We start from the raw sequence: 18,535 nt of genomic DNA on the forward strand, positions 1-18,535 counted from the left end.
AATTAATTTAACTATGATGCTTCTTTGTAATACTATATGTAATCACAAATCTAATATCTGTCAGAAAATTCTAATGTTAATTTATTAAATCTTGAATACTTATTTTCAAAAAATTTAAATACATTATTAGCTACCATCCTAATATTTAAACTAATATTTAATTTAAATTGAAGATGCAAAACTGTAGCTTGCCAGGCATCCTAATTGTTACATTAAATGATTTGGAGGCAGAAGCTAATATCTGTGTCCTGTGATTTTATTTTTCCACTCCTGCTTAAGATTATTTCCAGCATTTGTTTGGAATGGGACCTTTATTAGTAAAGATATAGTAAGTTCTACTTGGATGAGGGGCAGATTTATGTGAAAAACTCACTCCCTACTTGGTCCAGTCTACTTTGAGTAGTTTCCTCCTGAAGACCCCTTAAACTGATTCACATATAAATATGTAGAAGAGAGTTACTAAACACAAAGTAAATGAATGGATAACTCAATCTATGAAGATATCATTGGACATTAATTCATATATCTATGCATTTTCCAGAAGAAATATTCATAGTATATTTTTATATACCAACCAGTAATGGTATATTTTCAGTTTTTTAACTTTTGAGGGTTTTGTTTCTTTTGATTATTAATGGTATGTTCTGCAAAAGTGATAGAAATGGAGAGCAAATGCATTCTAATATATTATCATGGAGAAATGGCCTGAGAGAAGACTGATCATGTGAACCAGGACATTTAATACAACCAGGGCAGATAATTTTTAACAGGCATATACAGGTTGAGGTAATATCCATTCCTTTATATCCCATGTAGCCCAAGGAATAAAAGAACAAAGACTAACTTTAATATTGTCTTCATACATGTTTTAATTAATTTCAATTAATGCTACTAACAATTCATTTTATCTTTAAGAATTATGTTGTCTTTTAACTAAGTAAACTATCTAAAAAACAAGACCTGCATTATTTATTCCCTTTTCTGCTCTCATCTACTGTTCGTCTACAGTTGACATTTAGTTCCTTTAACAAATCTATCAATAAATAGAGTATGAAAATTTGAATGTTAAATGGCAGTATTTTAGTACTGTTTCCCAGTTGATATGGCCAATCGTAGCATTTAACTTGTTCCTTTCCCATACTACAAGACTTCTTTTGACCAATCCCATATTACTTTGATGATGATATCATGCATAGACATACCTCATTTAAATTAGAAATAAGACCTATTTGTCTTTCTCTATTGAAAGCAGGGAATTTATGAGTTGCTAATATCATCATAACCTTTACATTGACATAAAAATCACAATTGTTGAAAATACACACAAAAGAACTTTAGAATTTGATAATGTAATTGCATCTTATTTATAAGATGAGAGTAGTCACATTTTTCGGGAATATAGTATAATGAAACATATTTGGGATAGCCTATTACATCAACAAATAACTATGATTCCATACTATTTTGCTGAATGAATATTAGTGAATTAAACTTTGTTGTTGTCTTCCCGTGAGATATATTAATACTGTGCATTTGGGAATGATAAAGCTTTTAAATGGGTGCTTCTTTTATATCTTGAAAGTTGGTCACGTATATTAACAGTAAACACCCACAGAATGCATATAGACCTACCTTTACCAAGGATATTTTGTCATATATGTATATATCTAATATATTGATATATGTATATCCATCTATCATCTATCTATCCATCTGTTTATCTAGATACATTTATATCTAATAATTGGAAAGGCTCTAGAAATTAACCAATGTAAATAATCCCAATTTAAATATGAATAAACTAAGATTTTAAAAAATATTTACCTAATATGTATTTAATTTTTGTAATATCATCCCTCTCCTTGTCAAAATATATATGCATATTTACATACACACTCATACACATACCACACTGACTTTGAGAAGACATAAGAATTTAAAAATATGAAAATAAAGCAAAAAATCTTTCCACTCTAAATCTCAAAGTTCCAATGCACTCTCTCTTCATCATCACATATAATCCATTTGAAATATATATATATATTTCTATATATATGCATATATAAATATGATGTATGTATAAATATATATTTCAATATAGTATATTCAAATGATTTAATAAGTAATGTCTAGAAAATATTTTGATTGTTATAATTTCAGAATGATATACAATGTATATGTTATGAATAAGATTCATGGCTAATTAAAAATATTTAACTTTTAATATAGGAAATTGAACTACTGACATAAGACATTTGATATTTCTCAATAACATATTGAACAATAAAGAAAAAAATTAAATTACTATCAAAATAATATGTAAGATTCAAGTGATTTAAATGTTACAACTTTTTAAAATATTTACTTTTTAAAATTCAGATATTCTAAATGGTCTTAAGCAAATAGTTATGAAATATTTAATGCGGTAAGAACATTTCATTCAAGGATCAGTCTCTTGCAAACATACTGGATGCTATTTACCATTAGTTATATCGATAATTTCTACTTTTCATTTACCTCAAGTTTATTACTCTAAATTCAGCTAGAGTCTACCATTTTGTATTTTTACTCAAGCAAAAAATACTGTTGTTTGTGAGTTTCTGGAGCATAATAGGCAACTATCCTTTATCAAGTTTGATTTAGTGAGTTTATATACTGCTTTCTGTATATGAGATAAGATCACTTATTTTTTCTTACAGTATAAATGGAATCATTGCTGATTTCCTATGCATATAAGAACTGAATTTCTTCAGATACATCTTATGTTTCTTTTGTGCCCACAAAGACATCTGGATACTCATCAGAAGTGTAAAAATCCCAACTAGAAGAAAAAAGAAATAATTGTTCTTTATTTCTTATTTTTATTATGGATGTAGCAAGCTATATTAGAAAAAAAATCATATATACTTCTTAAAATATTTCTCGTGTTGCATAGTTCTCTATCAATTTTCTTTACTCATGTATATTGCCTAGCATCATATACATTCAATCAATATTTATTGCATAGCTGAATAAACATAAAAAGTATATAGAGATCAAAATAAATCTATGTTTTTTACATCCCACTGCCACAAAATACTCCCAAATAAGGCATTTAAAAATATCCTTGAATTTTTCAATAATAGTTTTTCATATGTGTATAAAATACTTCTACACACACATACACACATACGACAAGCAGCATTAATTTTAATCCACATTTTTGTACAGTGGAACAAAGAATTGATGAAAAGGATATGACACATATCCCTTTAATACATGGAGTTCATTACAATTTAACTTCCTTGTGTGTTAAAATGACCAGCGTTCAAGATTACACATTCATGCTCCCAGCTTTCCCTTCACAGATGCATATGAACACTTGAAGACACAGTACATGCAAGTCTGTGCACATGCACAAGAGAGGGTTTAAAATGAAGTGTATTATTATTACCACTCCTTTTTAACAAAAGCTTGTTGCTTAATAAATATATTTGGACTACATTTTCTAGCTTGGATTAAGCCACAATTATATAGAGATGCATAGTAAATAATGTTCCAATATATTTTAATACTGCTAAAAAAATCCAAACTAAAAATAAAGGCAAAACATCCCTTTACAAACATGCCTAATTTTAGTACCATACAATCTGTTCTCAGAAATCACTTCTCCTAAAGGTGTATCTACTTCAATTAAATGTCAGTAAACACAGATCTCACCTGGCAATGTTTGCGTCATGACTGTGAAACTAATCCATGATCCAATCTGTTAGATTAAAACATAAATTAACAAATATTGATAGTCAGTCTAGAAATTTGCTCACTTGTGAAATTAAATAGGTAATTTAAAAACTAAACAGTAGGAAAATTCTAAGTAGAAATAAATTTCCTAAAGACAATAATTTTGTTGTTAAATATAATAAAGTTATTAAACAATCCCATAAAACAGTATCATATTCATAAGAAAATGAGACATTATTCCAAAATTTTTGGTAAAAAATAAAATCCTGAAGCTTCTCAAGACATTTTATATGATGATTATAAAATTTTCTTTAAATCTAGATAAATATATGCACATATATTCTATATTCTGCAGGGAAAATTGAGGTTGAACTATTCCAGTTTCCTATGCCTATAACTTAAATTGAAATCTATATAATCATCTATATCTTTGGCTATACCTATATCTACAGACAAAACATATACACATATTATCATATATATATATTAATCTATAATACATGTAAGTACATAAACACATGTATTTAGTATATTATCAGATAAAGTTCAGTTACTTGCATACATAGCTAGCATACCTCATAGGTGTAGTTAGGACATGAAACCAGGAAAAACATCCACGTAAAGGGGTTATAATTTGGACTTGGAAAACAGGCATTATTTCCTTTTAAAAAGTAGAGTAAAATGTCAATGATGTTACATATTGCAAATTTGATCACATATTTATTGTATAATTCTAAATTCCCTAGAACAACTATATACCACATGAAATGTCATCATATATTTACAGAAACCTATTTCACAAATTACTCAGAAGAGACCCAGTTTCAAATGTTATAACCTTTTGACTGAAATAGTATCCCTATCATTTTCTGACCATGTCTACAGCTATGTTGCTGTAAAATTACAGAATACCATCATAATAATCAATTGTTTAAGTTTTAAAATCAAACAATATATAGATATTACTTTATCAAGTAGAGCAGCAGTATTGCATACTGAGATTCATAAATGTGTTTTCACAATTGCATACCTCTTCCTATTCTCCTTTTAGTGTCAAAGAATATATTTTTGGTTGAGAATATTAAATACCTCAAACCTCTTTCTATTAAATTACTGAAAATCCAAAGAGAAGTTCATAATTATGTCATTTATATCAGAAAAGTATGAAAATCGCTCATAAGAGGATTACAGTGAATATCAGTATAGTTAATATTCAGAAATACCATATAAATTATTTCTGCTCAGTAATCAGGATTGTTATTTACAACTCTCATTATACTTAGCATATTGTCACTTGATTTTTGTTAGCTACTTTTTGCCTTTCAAATTTTTTTGAGAAATATTTTGGATAACAAATTTATAATGATTTCAAGTTGAACTTTGAGCTATGACATTTTGTAAAAGTAAATATGAATTATAAAATTACTGTTTATTCTCCATAGCAAGATTTAATCAGATAACACATCAACTAATCTCTTTTAGTTGTAATTCTAAAGTCATAATGAAATGTCAGTATGTTGTTTTCAAAATTGTAACTATTGTTGAACTATCACAGTGAAAAATATATTAGGCAATGTGCAGATTTCATGCATTGCTCATTTCAAGATAAGGATAAATATGTACGCCATTTAATAGTACAGATTCTCTTGGTAACATTTATGTAAACATCTTTGTGTAGCCTCCATATATTCATCAAAAGAAAGATAATTGAGGAACCTACCCACGTTATAGTAAGTGACTTTCAGGTGCAGAATGTGCACACAAGGTAATTTGGGTTAAAGCCAGTTTATGACTGTTCAATTCCTGGAGGTAGTGGAATGATCAGGATCCACAAACACACATTTCTTCCAGATGTGGTTTGCAGATTAAATAACCAATGTGTCTTGTGACACAGAAAAACCTAGTTTTCTTTCCCAGTTTTTGGACTTAAACTAGTTAAACTCATTGATGGAAGAACAGTCTGGGACCCCAGGGAGAAAGACTGCAACATGGAAACAACTGTATACATATAAGGATTCTCACAATCATTCATTAAAATAACTTCACTAAACTATCTACGGTCATCTGTCTGGGGAACTGTATACTAGTGAGAGTAGACTATCCCTACATTTTAAGGACTGCTAAACACAGTTAGTCCACTGCTTCATAGGGGTTATTTCCCCAGACACTGAATGAATAATTGGAATATACATACTTTGTAGTTTGCATAATCCCATTGTGCATTGATTTACTGGCCTTTGGGGCAAGAGCTAGTGGGGAAATCCAAGTGGAAGCCTCTGAAATTGCACTCATTCTTTTGTAAATATAAACAGTCTGCATCCCAATGAGAGATTAATGCTACATTTAAGATCTAAAGTATGTTTGTATGATATTCTCCATTATATCTCCATTTAATTCACTTCTTTAGGTCCTGCAGAAGCCAGATGTATTTAGGAGGGTGACAGTGGAGTACTGCAAACTTGATCACACATTATCCACCATTGCAATTTATTACCAGATATGATATCTTTACTAAAGCAGATTAACCCAAACTTGGGTCTATGGATATAGCCACTGAATTGACAAATGTATTTTCCATCTCTAGTAGAAAGGAAGGCCAGAATTGTTTACTATTCTTTAAAATGGGCAATAGCATAGAGTTTCAGTTGTTTTTTTTTTTTTGTTTTGTTTTGTTTTTCTTTAACTGTTTAATACTCACACCCTTTGCTAAAAAATAGCTCAAGAAGACCCAGGTTGGTTGGGCATCTCACTGAAAATCACTAGATCAATAACATTATGCTATTCATACTGAATGAGTAAGAAGTGTTTAGTATGCTGGTGGCCTTACTTAGACATGTGTGGTCCACAGAAGGGGGGTTGCTAATAAACACTACAAAGATTTAGGGGCCAAAGGATTGTGGGGCAACCTTTCCAAAACAGAGAAAATGTGTGGCAAATTGAAACCCATATCATTAAGAAGGAAGCAAAATGCCTTGTAGGCCTCTTCTAGTTTGGCAGGTATATTATACACCAGGGAAACCTCCTCTGAACTGCACACCATGGAGTACAAAAAGCTGTGAAAGTTTAGTAGGGCACAAGGCAGAAAATTGCAGCAGGTTCAAGTTTTACTGCAAGCATTCCTGCACTTGGACTTATAATCAGGTAGACTCTACATATTAAATTTATCAGTGGTGGAAAAACTTAATATGTGGAACTTATGGTTAGCCCCAATGGAATAATCACAATCCTGAACCTTGGTATTCTAGAGCAGGCCATGGCTTTGTAGCACAGAATTATATCTCTTTGACAAGATAGTCCTGGAATGCTATTGAATCCTGGTATAATTAAGACTCTACTCTAGGGACACCAAGTGACCATGTGGTCCTAACTGAGCACTATAAGCTGAGTTCTGTTAGATGTACCAAGTCATAAGGTTAGGTAAGACTAGTAATAATTCATTTTAAGATAGAAGTGATATATTCAGAATGAAACTGAAAATAGGCAATAGGATACAAACAAGCTGCATTACCAGGCATCCAGACATGTCACACACCACTGTTGAGCCAAAATGTCTCCTAACTCACATGCATGAAAACCTTAGGTATCCCTTCAGGCCAGCTGAAAAGGAGGAAGACCTTGAGCTTAGTTGAGGGATGAGTTGGCTGGCATGTGGGAGGAAGCCAAAATGCACAGCGGCTACAATAGAGTCACATTTAGGGGTCACACCCTAAAAGACAGTAGTGAGGGGTAAATTCTCCCAGTGGGCAGAGTCTCTGTAGTTGAACAAAATATATCCAATCTACATTATACATAAAATAACAGGCAGTGTCAAATGGACAAACTAGTAAGGATTGCAAGACTGCCCATGAATATGAGTGGCCATGAAATATGAAGATATGTGTACCACATGTTAATGCCCCAAAGGGAGCATCAATGATGGAAGAGACAAACAGGTAGAAAATTTGACTTAGCCAGTCACTGTCAGCCTGTTTCTGTAATGGATTACTTATTGCTAGTATGGGTGCATGAATGGAGTATGGTGGCAGGGATGGAAGCTATACTTGGCCTCAATAGCATGAGCTCCCACTTACCAGGGCAGATATAACTACTGCCGCTACCAAGTGTCTAAACTGTCACCAATAAAGAACACCAGTTAGACTGTAACAAGGCACCATTCTGCACAGATATGATCTAGTAACCTGATGGCAAGGTGATTTGTTGAACACCTTCTATTTTTAAAGAGGCAGCAATTCAGATTTGCAGGAAATGACACATACTCTGTGAATGGATTTCCCTTTCCTTCCTTTAGGTCCTGAGTCAGTCCTATTATCTGAGGATTTACACAGTATTTGATCAATTAACACATCTCTTCCACAATACACTATTTGTTTGTTTGTTTGTTTTAACATCTTTATTGGAGTATAATTGCTTTACAATGGTGTGTTAGTTTCTGCTTTATAACAAAGTGAATCAGCTATACATATACATATATCCCCATATTCCCTCCCTCTTGCATCTCCCTCCCACCCTCCCTATCCCACCCCTCTAGGTGGTCACAAAGCACCAAGCTGATCTCCCTGTGCTATGCGCTGCTTCCCACTAGCTATCTATTTTACATTTGGTAGTATATATATGTCCATGCCACTTTCTCACTTCGTCCCAGCTTACACTTCCCCCTCCCTGTGTCCTCAAGCCCATTCATTATGTCTGAGTTTTTATTCCTGTCCTGTCCCTAGGTTCTTCATAACCATTTTTTTTTAAGATTCCATATATATGTGTTAGCATATGGTATTTGTTTTTCTCTTTCTGACTTACTTCACTCTGTATGACAGACTCTAGGTCCATCCACAATACACTGTTACTTTAAGAAATCCATTTTTCAAAAAGGAAGTACAGAAGTGGGCCCATAACCAAAGGAACAATTTCTCATATCAAATACAGCATCATCAAAAAGTTGCCAACCTCTTCCCTGGTGGCGCAGTGGTTGGGAGTCTGCCTGCCGATGCAGGGGACACGGGTTCGTGCCCCGGTCCGGGAAGATCCCACATGCCACGGAGTGGCTGGGCCCGTGAGCCGTGGCCGCTGAGCCTGCGCGTCCGGAGCCTGTGCTCCGCAATGGGAGAGGCCACAGCAGCGAGAGGCCCGCGTACCGCCAAAAAAAATAAAAAGTTGCCAACCTGATGGATTAATTTGCTAATCTGTTGAAGGCACAGTTGAAATGCTGATTTAGGGTCAAAGTACACCTTTAAATCTATAAGATAAGGTTTATAATTGAATAGGAATCAACCCAGGTCCCATGACAGAAAATTCTCCACTTGGAAACAAGGATCTTAAAACCTGAAGACCCCAGTGTTGTGGGGAATGAATCACTACTCTTGGCAGAGTAATTGATTCTATCATGAAAAGGAGGTAAACCTGCTGTTATACAGTGGGGTAAGAAGAGTATATTTTGCCTCTAGTATTTGGACATCTCTGGTATTCCCTTGACCCATGGACAGGGGCCATGTCCATGTCCTGATAAGGACCCTCAAGTGAGGGTCCATGTCATACCACAGATAATCCCTGAGTTGTTAAATGTGTCAGTTGAGGGTGAAGGGAATCTAGAAGTTTGTGGAGGAGGAAGATGGTACAAATCAGTTGTTAGACCAAGGCCATGTGCAGCAGTGAAGGCTGTGTAATTTCCCACAAATATGTCTCTTTCAAATTTCTTCTGGTAGCAGAAAGCTTTCACCTATTACACCCTCTAAAAGGATGGCCTTGACAAAAGAGAACTGCCTTATCCTAGATAATTTCCCCATTTCCAGGGAGCCCCAAATCCAACCTACCTTTTCTCTAGTCATTCCAACTTAGGGTAACTCAGAAGTGTTCTCCTAGTTTCAGATAACCCTAGAGAAATGACTGAGGCCATCCTTCAGACATCACAACTCAGTTTCCTACTAGGCACAATTCTTCCCTTTTTTTCAGTACTTTGTAATAAGCATTTTAAAAATGTGTTCTATATCAAATGGTGTTTTCTGGGGAACACATTTTGTGACATCTTGCTTAAACAGTCAATATAAAATGGTCCCCCAATCCATAATTCATGCCTAAAGCATATCTAAGGTACAGATATTACTACAAACTTGAATTAATATGTAAGTGGGGAAATAAAAATCCAAGAGCAACAGAGACTCATTTAGAGGTGACACAGGAACTGAGAGTTGGATAAGGATTTTATGTAAGGAAAAAGAGTGCACTGTGTATGCAGATATCAAGAATTCATGATCAGAAGAAGAGGGTTTACTCTGAGAAAACGTCTGAGACCTGAGGTTATCAGGACACTGGATACAGAGAACTGAAATGAAATGATTTGAGAGTAGTGAGTCCAGAGGTTTTCATATTAGAAGGCACTGCTTCTAAGAAAGGAGAAAATACTTTGAAGGCTTAGAGGGGAAGGGAAAGAAGGTAGTATTTCTGGGAATTAAGGAATTTAGAAAACAAAGGAGTGTATAGAGGATCAAAAGACACAATGAAACACCCCATCCCCTCCAGAGCACACTTTATTCTTTATAGACTTCACTTCAATCACCCCATCTGTAAAAACACTTGTTATTTCTCTTCAGGGACAATCTACACTCTTAAAATGAACATAAGTTGATCAGTATTCACATAAGGCTTTTATATGAATAAAAACAAAAGCCAGAACTTTTTCCAACTGATAAAAATAACTCCCCCAAAAATTAAAACAGAGAAAAAATTTAATGCATAGAAGCATTTGCAGATAACAAAGAATATAACTGTTAAGAAATCCCAGAACTCAAAATAGGTATGGACAAAACAGGAACAAAAAAATAGTTGATTTTTCTCAAGAATTAAATTGTAGGAAAAAATCACATTACTAATATGGTACATATTTTCAGTTTGCCTAAGGGTAGAATGTTCAGTAGAATAGGGGATATTAAGTAGATGAACAAAAACAGTGAAAAAAAATCTAAAAAGTTAAAAACAGAAAGTGATAGATATATAAAATAGAGGCAGATGTAACATGCGTGTAATGTAACCCCACCCTCTCCACACAGTCCACAATGTAACAAACCAAATTTTCAACTATAATACAAGAAAACTTTCTAGAATTAAAACAAAGACATGAGTCAACCTACTAGAAGATTACATCATGTCTCTGGGAAAATTGATCTGGAATTATCAAATCTAAGACACATCCTGCAAAACTCTGTACAAAATTAATAGACTTCAGTGATAAAGAAAAAGTATCTTGAGTCTAGAGGCAAAAGACCAAGCCAATTAATCAAGGAGGGAAGATTAGATTGGCTTCTGACTTGGCAAGAGCAACATACAAAGCAAGGTAAAGGGTGGAGTAAAAGCATACACACACACATAGAAAAGTCTTTCTCACATAAACATTTCCAAAGTTTGACTTTGAAAACGTGATGATTTAAAATTTTCATTTTCAAGTAATGACTGCATATACCAGATAGATGAAGAAACTTGAGCAAAGTCACAGTTAGAGAGTCAGGGTCAAGACTAAAAGTTGTGATATTCATAACTTTGGCAATGTTAGCATTTTTGTAAAATTGTGTTGTGTTCTGCTTCTATACTTAAAAAAATCAGACTATCAGAAGTTTTTCATCTGGGCTTCACATACTTCCAAAGAGAAATCAGTAGATCTATGAATTTGGATTAGATAAAAATGGCATTTAACCTCTAAATAAAATGCAAGATTTACTTCAATACAAATGCAGACAACAAAACACAATACTATTTGCATTATTCTGTTAATTTTTTTCAGGCAGAGATATTTTCAAATAATATTACAGTTGTTTTAGATTTCCGTATATATAATTTATGGTTATCAATATGGTACTGATCAAAGTGTTATGTAGGAATCAAAACATCTATGTTATATATAATATTACAGCTTTTATGTGTTCACAAATATTCTAATATAATAAATTTCTTTTGTAATTTTATGTATTATAGAAAAAAATATTCTGGAAAGTGTTTCATATATTTCCCCAGCCTGCCAGAACTGTTCAAGACAAGAAAATGTTAAGAAATTCAGGTAGATTCAAGTTAAAACAAACTTGAAGAGACAGACACAACTTTATATTTGCAACTAGATTGATAAAAACATGAAATCCAAATGTTGACCACTGCTATTGGAAATTACAGTTAAATTATGTACAATGTACAGTAAGCCATTGCGAATCCCTACCTATAATTTAACCTGAATGAGAGTATTGATTTACCAAAAATACCTTTAAATTATATAGACAGTGTAAATTTTTTCAAATCTTTTGGCAAACCAGTAAATTCAAAATGTTCTCCCAAACATTGCTATTTCACTGCTGTTGAATTTGTCAAAGAGAAAATTCACTTTTATTAGAAAAAGTTTAAGAAGTCATTTGAAATACAGTGGGATTGTAACATACTGTGCAAATTAGATTAAGAATTGAAAGTTAACCTAAGAAATGTGGATATTCATCAAAGGATTTCATACTTCTTTACTTCTTAATCATGTTTGTTTCTTCATATATTTAAATGAGAGAGACAGAGAGATTGTGTGTGTGTGTGTGTGTGTGTGTTTGTGTTTGTACATGCACACTTCACTTTAGAGAAACCATAATTAGGGAATATAATATAGTTCAAATATTTTGAAAACTTAGGCATAAAAGAGCAATAATTGGGGAATACTAATCTTAAATGTTTCCAACTATTGCTTTAAAAAATAACAATTAGCATAATTCACTCTAGAGGAGATTAAAAAAAGTGACTAACCTGTGTGATTGGGATGAGCCAACACTACATTGATGAAGTGATTTCCAGCTTCACAAATCTGCAAAACATTTCAACCTTTTCAGTGTGATATACTTGTCTTTTTTAAAAATACATTTTTAGATATACAAATATCCATGTAACATATTGATTCTAAAGATCCAAAAATATACTATTACTCTAACTGTAAGAAGAAGAAATTTTGTATTTTAACAATGAAAGAAGCTGCTGTGGACATATGTAGAATCAAAGGAATGAGTTACATTGAGGTAGAGATTTTGAAGGTATTCTTGATCACTTTTGATAGTTATGTTCAAATTGCCTTGTTAATCTGGTCCTGTTGATTATCTGCTTTGTATTTGATACAATAGGTAAATTTTCACAGCATGAAGAGACAAGCCGTATCACTGAAAGATATATTTGGCATAGGTTTATATATTCCAGGTTTACTAACACAGTAGCAACCCTTCCACTGCAAGGGTAGTAGTATGGTTCCTGGTTGGTTTCAGCTCAGTTTAGAAAATGTATTGTAAGCAGTACTGCCCCACAAAGTCACTTGTTGCTTGTCTGTCACCTGACCCCTTAATCATGTACACTCCACTAGTTGTCCCTGTTTAGTAGACAACTATGACCCTCTAAGAAGCTTCAGGGTTAACAATATCTCCTGGGCTAATACTGTTTGAATTTGCAACATGTAGCCTCTGAAGATAGGACTGTTTCCTTTGTCTGTCATATACACCTTACCTGATTCAATGCAAAGTATGTATTCAATATATAAATACTACGTTATTAATAGCAGGTTATGCTATCCAAAATATAAGCAACCCACAGATATTACCAAAATTGCTTTAGTTGTGAAGAACAAGATGGGCTAGATTTTAAAATTGCTATCGCACAACAGTATGAATATACATAACACTACTGAACTGTACACTAAAAATGGTTAAGATAGTAAATGTTATGATATTTTTATTTTTACCACAATTAAAAGTAAAAGAAGCCACTAGGTAAAATGTTTTAAGTGAGAAAGAACATTAGAATGGTAAATGATAAAAATTCAAATAGACTTGTACCTGGATGCATATGGGTGGCTTAAAGTAAATTTTAAAATATTCATTTGTGCTTGATTTTATAAAAACTTTATTGACTACTTGTTGCTTCACAGTAGCATTCATTTGAAAAATGATTCAATAGTCCACTCTCTTCTTCAGAGTTATCATTAGGTGAATAAATAAGAAATATGAAATTTCCAGCTAACAGAATTGAAAAAAATCACAGTTTTTACATGGAAAAAATCATCATTTAAAAAATGTTTTGATTCAGAATGTAATGAAAGCATTTTTACTTCTTTCAGCACCCTTTGTACTCTCAGTTCGTTGAGATTACAATTTTATTTTTAATCAGTACGCCTAAACATTTAACAATGTACAATGTGGGGAATGTTAAATTTTAATAAACCACAAAGCACTTTGGTTAATATATTAGAAGTGACATATCATGCATCACATTGTACTCCACAGATTTTTCTGAAAATATTCCTGATTAAGTTCTACTGTTTTCAGGTTGAAAGACATGATTGTATCAGAATATATAAAATTTCAGCAGTAAGATTCTTATTGTTTAATACTAGGCACAGTAGCCCCTCCCCCTTATCTGCAGTTTCACTTTCTGTGGTTTCAGTTACCCACAGTCAATTGAAGTCCAAAAATATTAAATGGAAAATTACAGATATTAATTTGTGTGTTTTAAATTGCCCTCCATCCTGAGCAGCATGATGAAATCTCAGGCCATTCTAATCTGTTCTGACATTCTCTTGCTGTGCTTAATTTATAAATTAAACTTAGCCATAGTTATGTATGTTAAGAAAAAATACATGATATATATAGGGTTCAGTACTATATGAGGTTTCAGACATTCAGTGAGAGCCTTGGAATGTATCCCCCACAGATAAGGGGAGATGGTTGTATTGTGACTCAGTCATAGCATGTTGGCATTGTAGCAAAGATGGCAGTGGCCAATGACCAAAACAAAAGTTCCAGGGAGACCAACTTGAAGGGAGATGTATATCTTGCTCTTCCTAACAAGTTTCATCATGTTAAGCATTCTCTGCTTTAAATAGTGAAAGTGATGTGTCTTAGAAAAACAAACAACAGCAGACAAATGCCCTAATATAGAATTTGTAGCCATCAATCAAGTAGTCAGGCTGTCATATTATCAAACTAAAATACTTTTAGTTTCCACAGCAAAAACAAGTAACCTTTATTCTGTGATCTCATAATATTTTTAGAGGATGACCATAATCTATCTTTTTTCTGCATATGTTATCCCTACATTTTTATATGCATTATTATTAATTATTGGCAGTTCTAATATCTTATAACTTTATCATTTAAGCAATGTGATAATCATTTTACTAATTTATATGAAACAGAATCTGCTAAAATATTTCTAACACTCTTAAGCTTGAGTTTCGGCTATTTTTTCTCTATAATAATGATAATAACAATAATTATAATTTTGTTATATTTATTTTACCTTAATAAACATTTCAAAAATAAGGAAAATCTAGGCTAAATATATAATTACAAAAAGTTTCACCTGTAAAATATATCAACTCCTCTGATCTTGGGAAGTTAGTTTCTCTTTTTTTTTCTTTTTGGAGAGTTAGTTTCTACTGTAAGGGATAAGGTATATCACATACATTGAAATACTGTTTGATACTATAAGCCAATATACTGTCTCAGCATTCATTAAGTCATAACTTATGATAATTTATATTACTATGATCATAAAATTATAGAACTTTATTCTAATTCCTAATCTCTACTCTTTAATTATGAAACCCACTTATATGTGATTCCATTTTTTTATTCCATTTCTTAAAAAGGATAATATACATGTGTTTCAGAAGAAATATATTCAATATATTAATTATTGGTTTAACAGAAAGTATATGAATACCAACCTATGATTTTTTTTCATTAAGACAATTTTTTTAGAGCAGTGTGAAGTACACAGCAAAATTGAGGAGAAGTTACAGAGATTTACAGACTCCCTGCCAATACATGCATAACCTCCTTCATTATCAACACCCACCATCAGACTGGTACATTTGTTACATTTGATGAACCTACATTGACACATCATTATCAACCGATGTGCACAGTTTACATTACAGTTTGCTTGGTGTTATACATTCTATGTTTGGACAAATGTGTGACATTTATCTATCATTATGGTATCATACAGAGTATTGTCACTGCCCTAAAAATCCTCTGTACTCCTCCTGTTCATCCTTCTCCCCCAACTTCTGGAAACCACTGACTTTTTTTTTACTGTCACCAGAGCTTTGGCTATTCCAGAATATCATAGAGTTGGAATCATACAGTATATAAGCTTTTTAGATTGGTTTAAATATACATTTAAGGTTCCTCCATATTTTTTTCATGGATTGATAGCTCTTTTTTTTTTTTTTAACACTGAATACTATCCCATTGTCTGGATATACCACAATTTATCCATTCACCTACTGAAGGATATCTTTACTGCTTCCAAATTTTTCCAATTATGAATAAAGCTGCTGTAAACATCCCTGTGCAAGGCTTTGTATAGACATATGTTTTCAACTCCTCTGGGTAATACTAAGGAGCATGATTGCTGGATCACATGGTAAGAGTAAGTTTAGTTTTGTAAGAAATGTCAGTCTTTTTAAAATGGCAGTGCCATTTTCATCAGCGGTGAATGATAGTTCTCATTGTTCCACATCCTCACCAGCATTTGGTGTTATCAGTGTTTTGGATTTTGGCTATTCTATAGGTGTATAGTGGTATCATGTTGTCTTAATTTGCATTTCCCTGATGACAGATATGTGGAGCATCTTTTCATATGCTTATTTGCCATCTGTATATCTTCTTTTGTGAAATATTGGTTAAGGTCTTGGTCAATCTTTTAATCAAATTGTTTGTCTTACTGTTGAGTTTTAAGAGTTTTTTTTTTTTTATATTTTGGATAACAGTATTTCATCAGATGTGTCATTTGCAAATTATTTTCGCAGTCTATGCTTGTCTTCTCATTCTCTTGACATTGTCTTTGCATAGCAGTGTTACATTTTAATAAATTAGCTTACCACTTATTGCTTTCATGGATTGTGTTTTGGTGTTGTATCTAAAAAGTCATTGCTATACCTAAAGTCATCTAGGTTTTCTCCTATGTTATCTTCTAAGGATGTTATAGTTTTGTGTTTCACATTTAGGTCTGTGATTCATTTTGAGTCAATTTTTGTGTTGAGTATAAGTTCTAGGCCTAGATTTTTTTTTTTTGGCATGTGAATGTCTAGTCATTTCAGCACCACTTATGACTGTCTTTGCTCCATCGTATTTTCTTTGCTTTAACCAATATACTTTTGAAAATGAAAAACTGAAAGATTTTTTAAAAAATTTCAGACATCATATTTATATTATTGTATGATATGAATGATAAATTTTACTAGTTCTTTTAGTAATTTATTTTTTGCATGAGACTAATAGTTTATTGCCTAAACTTTGCTATAGGAGAGGATATTTTCACTCATAAATTGTAACCCGAAGTCTGATTTTGGAATTGATTTAATGTTTAAAAATATTTTATTTCTCTGATCCATCTCATTACCACAATTTTGGGGATATCTGAATTGTTTTAATCCATAGAGCTTTCATGAAATATTGTATAACAAAAGAGTGTGCACATATAGCATAACAATATAGTATAAGAATAGTACAATAGAGTAGAATTTTTTAAATAAATATTATTTTTTAAATAAATATATACTATGTAGTTAATTATTGTTAAAACACTTGTCATTATTTTGGGGATTCTTTTACATTAGCTTTGATATTATATATTTATATATAATTTATAATTATATATTTTGATAATTATATATCAAGATGATAATTTTTATGGTTATAGTAACTGCTGATTTTATTTTAAATCACTACTGTTATTAGGAGTAAGTCAGTTTTAGCTGAAAAACAACAACAATTATAACAAATTATAATGAAATAGCAAAATATAATATGTATTAATTTTATATCATTAATTTCTTAAAACTAGTTTTCTAAATAAGTTATTTAAGAAGAAGTGAGCTCAAATTTAGGTATAAATGTTGATTCCTATTTATGTTATTATTTATATCAGATATTTCAGGGGCTTTGAGAAGAAGTGAAAATGATGAGAAAACAGAGTCCTAGATTTTAAGTCTTCAGTAAGGAGTAAATGTAAATCATTTTATTCGTATCTCTCAAGAGTTGGCAGAGGATCAGAAAAAAATTGTCATGACCAAATCTGAGCAAATTGCTGAAAATATTTAACTGTGGTACATCTTTTTTTCCCCTCATTCATCTCATCCACAAATACTAAATACTCACAAGCACTTCACTAGCCTTTCTGTGGTTTCCACAGCAGGAACCCACTCTCCTCCACCCTTATTAAAAGCTATGATATATCATTCCCAGAATCCTCTCCCCTAATCAAAAATCATTGTACTATGTACAATGTCCTTTTCAGCTAAATGCTACAAGAGCAGGTGTGACTTCTTGATAAGAGCCTAATTTATTATTTCTCTAAGAGTATTTGCATTTTAATAATGAGAAAACAAACTCAACCTAAATGAGTGAATAACTAATTGTGAGAATGAGGACACAGAGGTAAAACCACGGAGAAAAATTAATGTCACCACTTTTCAAACCATGTCTTATGCATTATTATCTATTCCTCCCATTTTGTACATTATTGAAGAGAGTAAGAAAAGCAAGAAAAAAAATTCTTTTCTGATGTAATGCTCAATGTACAAAGAATTGACAATCAGTTGCTTCTGGAGAGCAAAAATAAAGTTGAAAGAAAGAATGGATAAAGGAAACAAGATTATTATTTATGTAAAATATATATTGTTTTGCAATGGTAATTTTGGTGTTTTGTGGGTGAAGTTGGGTTCAGAGGATAATTAGGGGAATCATAGAAATATGAAGAGCCTGGATTATAGTGTGTCTCAACAATATTTGCAGCAGAAAAATCAAAATTACATCTA

At 32.2% G+C, this 18,535-nt stretch overlaps 1 protein-coding gene across 1 annotated transcript in view; it reads right to left on the reverse strand.

The window, feature by feature from the left end:
- Positions 1-2,693: 2,693 nt before the first annotated feature.
- Positions 2,694-18,535, reverse strand: part of TECRL (trans-2,3-enoyl-CoA reductase like) — a 91,747-nt gene continuing 75,905 nt past the window's right edge. The window contains exons 9-12 of the mRNA XM_019928033.3: positions 12,475-12,532; positions 4,296-4,381; positions 3,700-3,745; positions 2,694-2,821 (exon numbers count right to left, since the gene is read on the reverse strand). Of these exons, the coding sequence (XP_019783592.2) occupies positions 2,694-2,821; positions 3,700-3,745; positions 4,296-4,381; positions 12,475-12,532 (318 nt within the window). The remainder of the gene's footprint in view (positions 2,822-3,699; positions 3,746-4,295; positions 4,382-12,474; positions 12,533-18,535) is intronic.

This window comes from Tursiops truncatus, chromosome 5 (genome assembly GCF_011762595.2).
Source record: "Tursiops truncatus isolate mTurTru1 chromosome 5, mTurTru1.mat.Y, whole genome shotgun sequence".
In the NCBI taxonomy this organism is placed as follows: Eukaryota; Metazoa; Chordata; class Mammalia; order Artiodactyla; family Delphinidae; genus Tursiops; species Tursiops truncatus.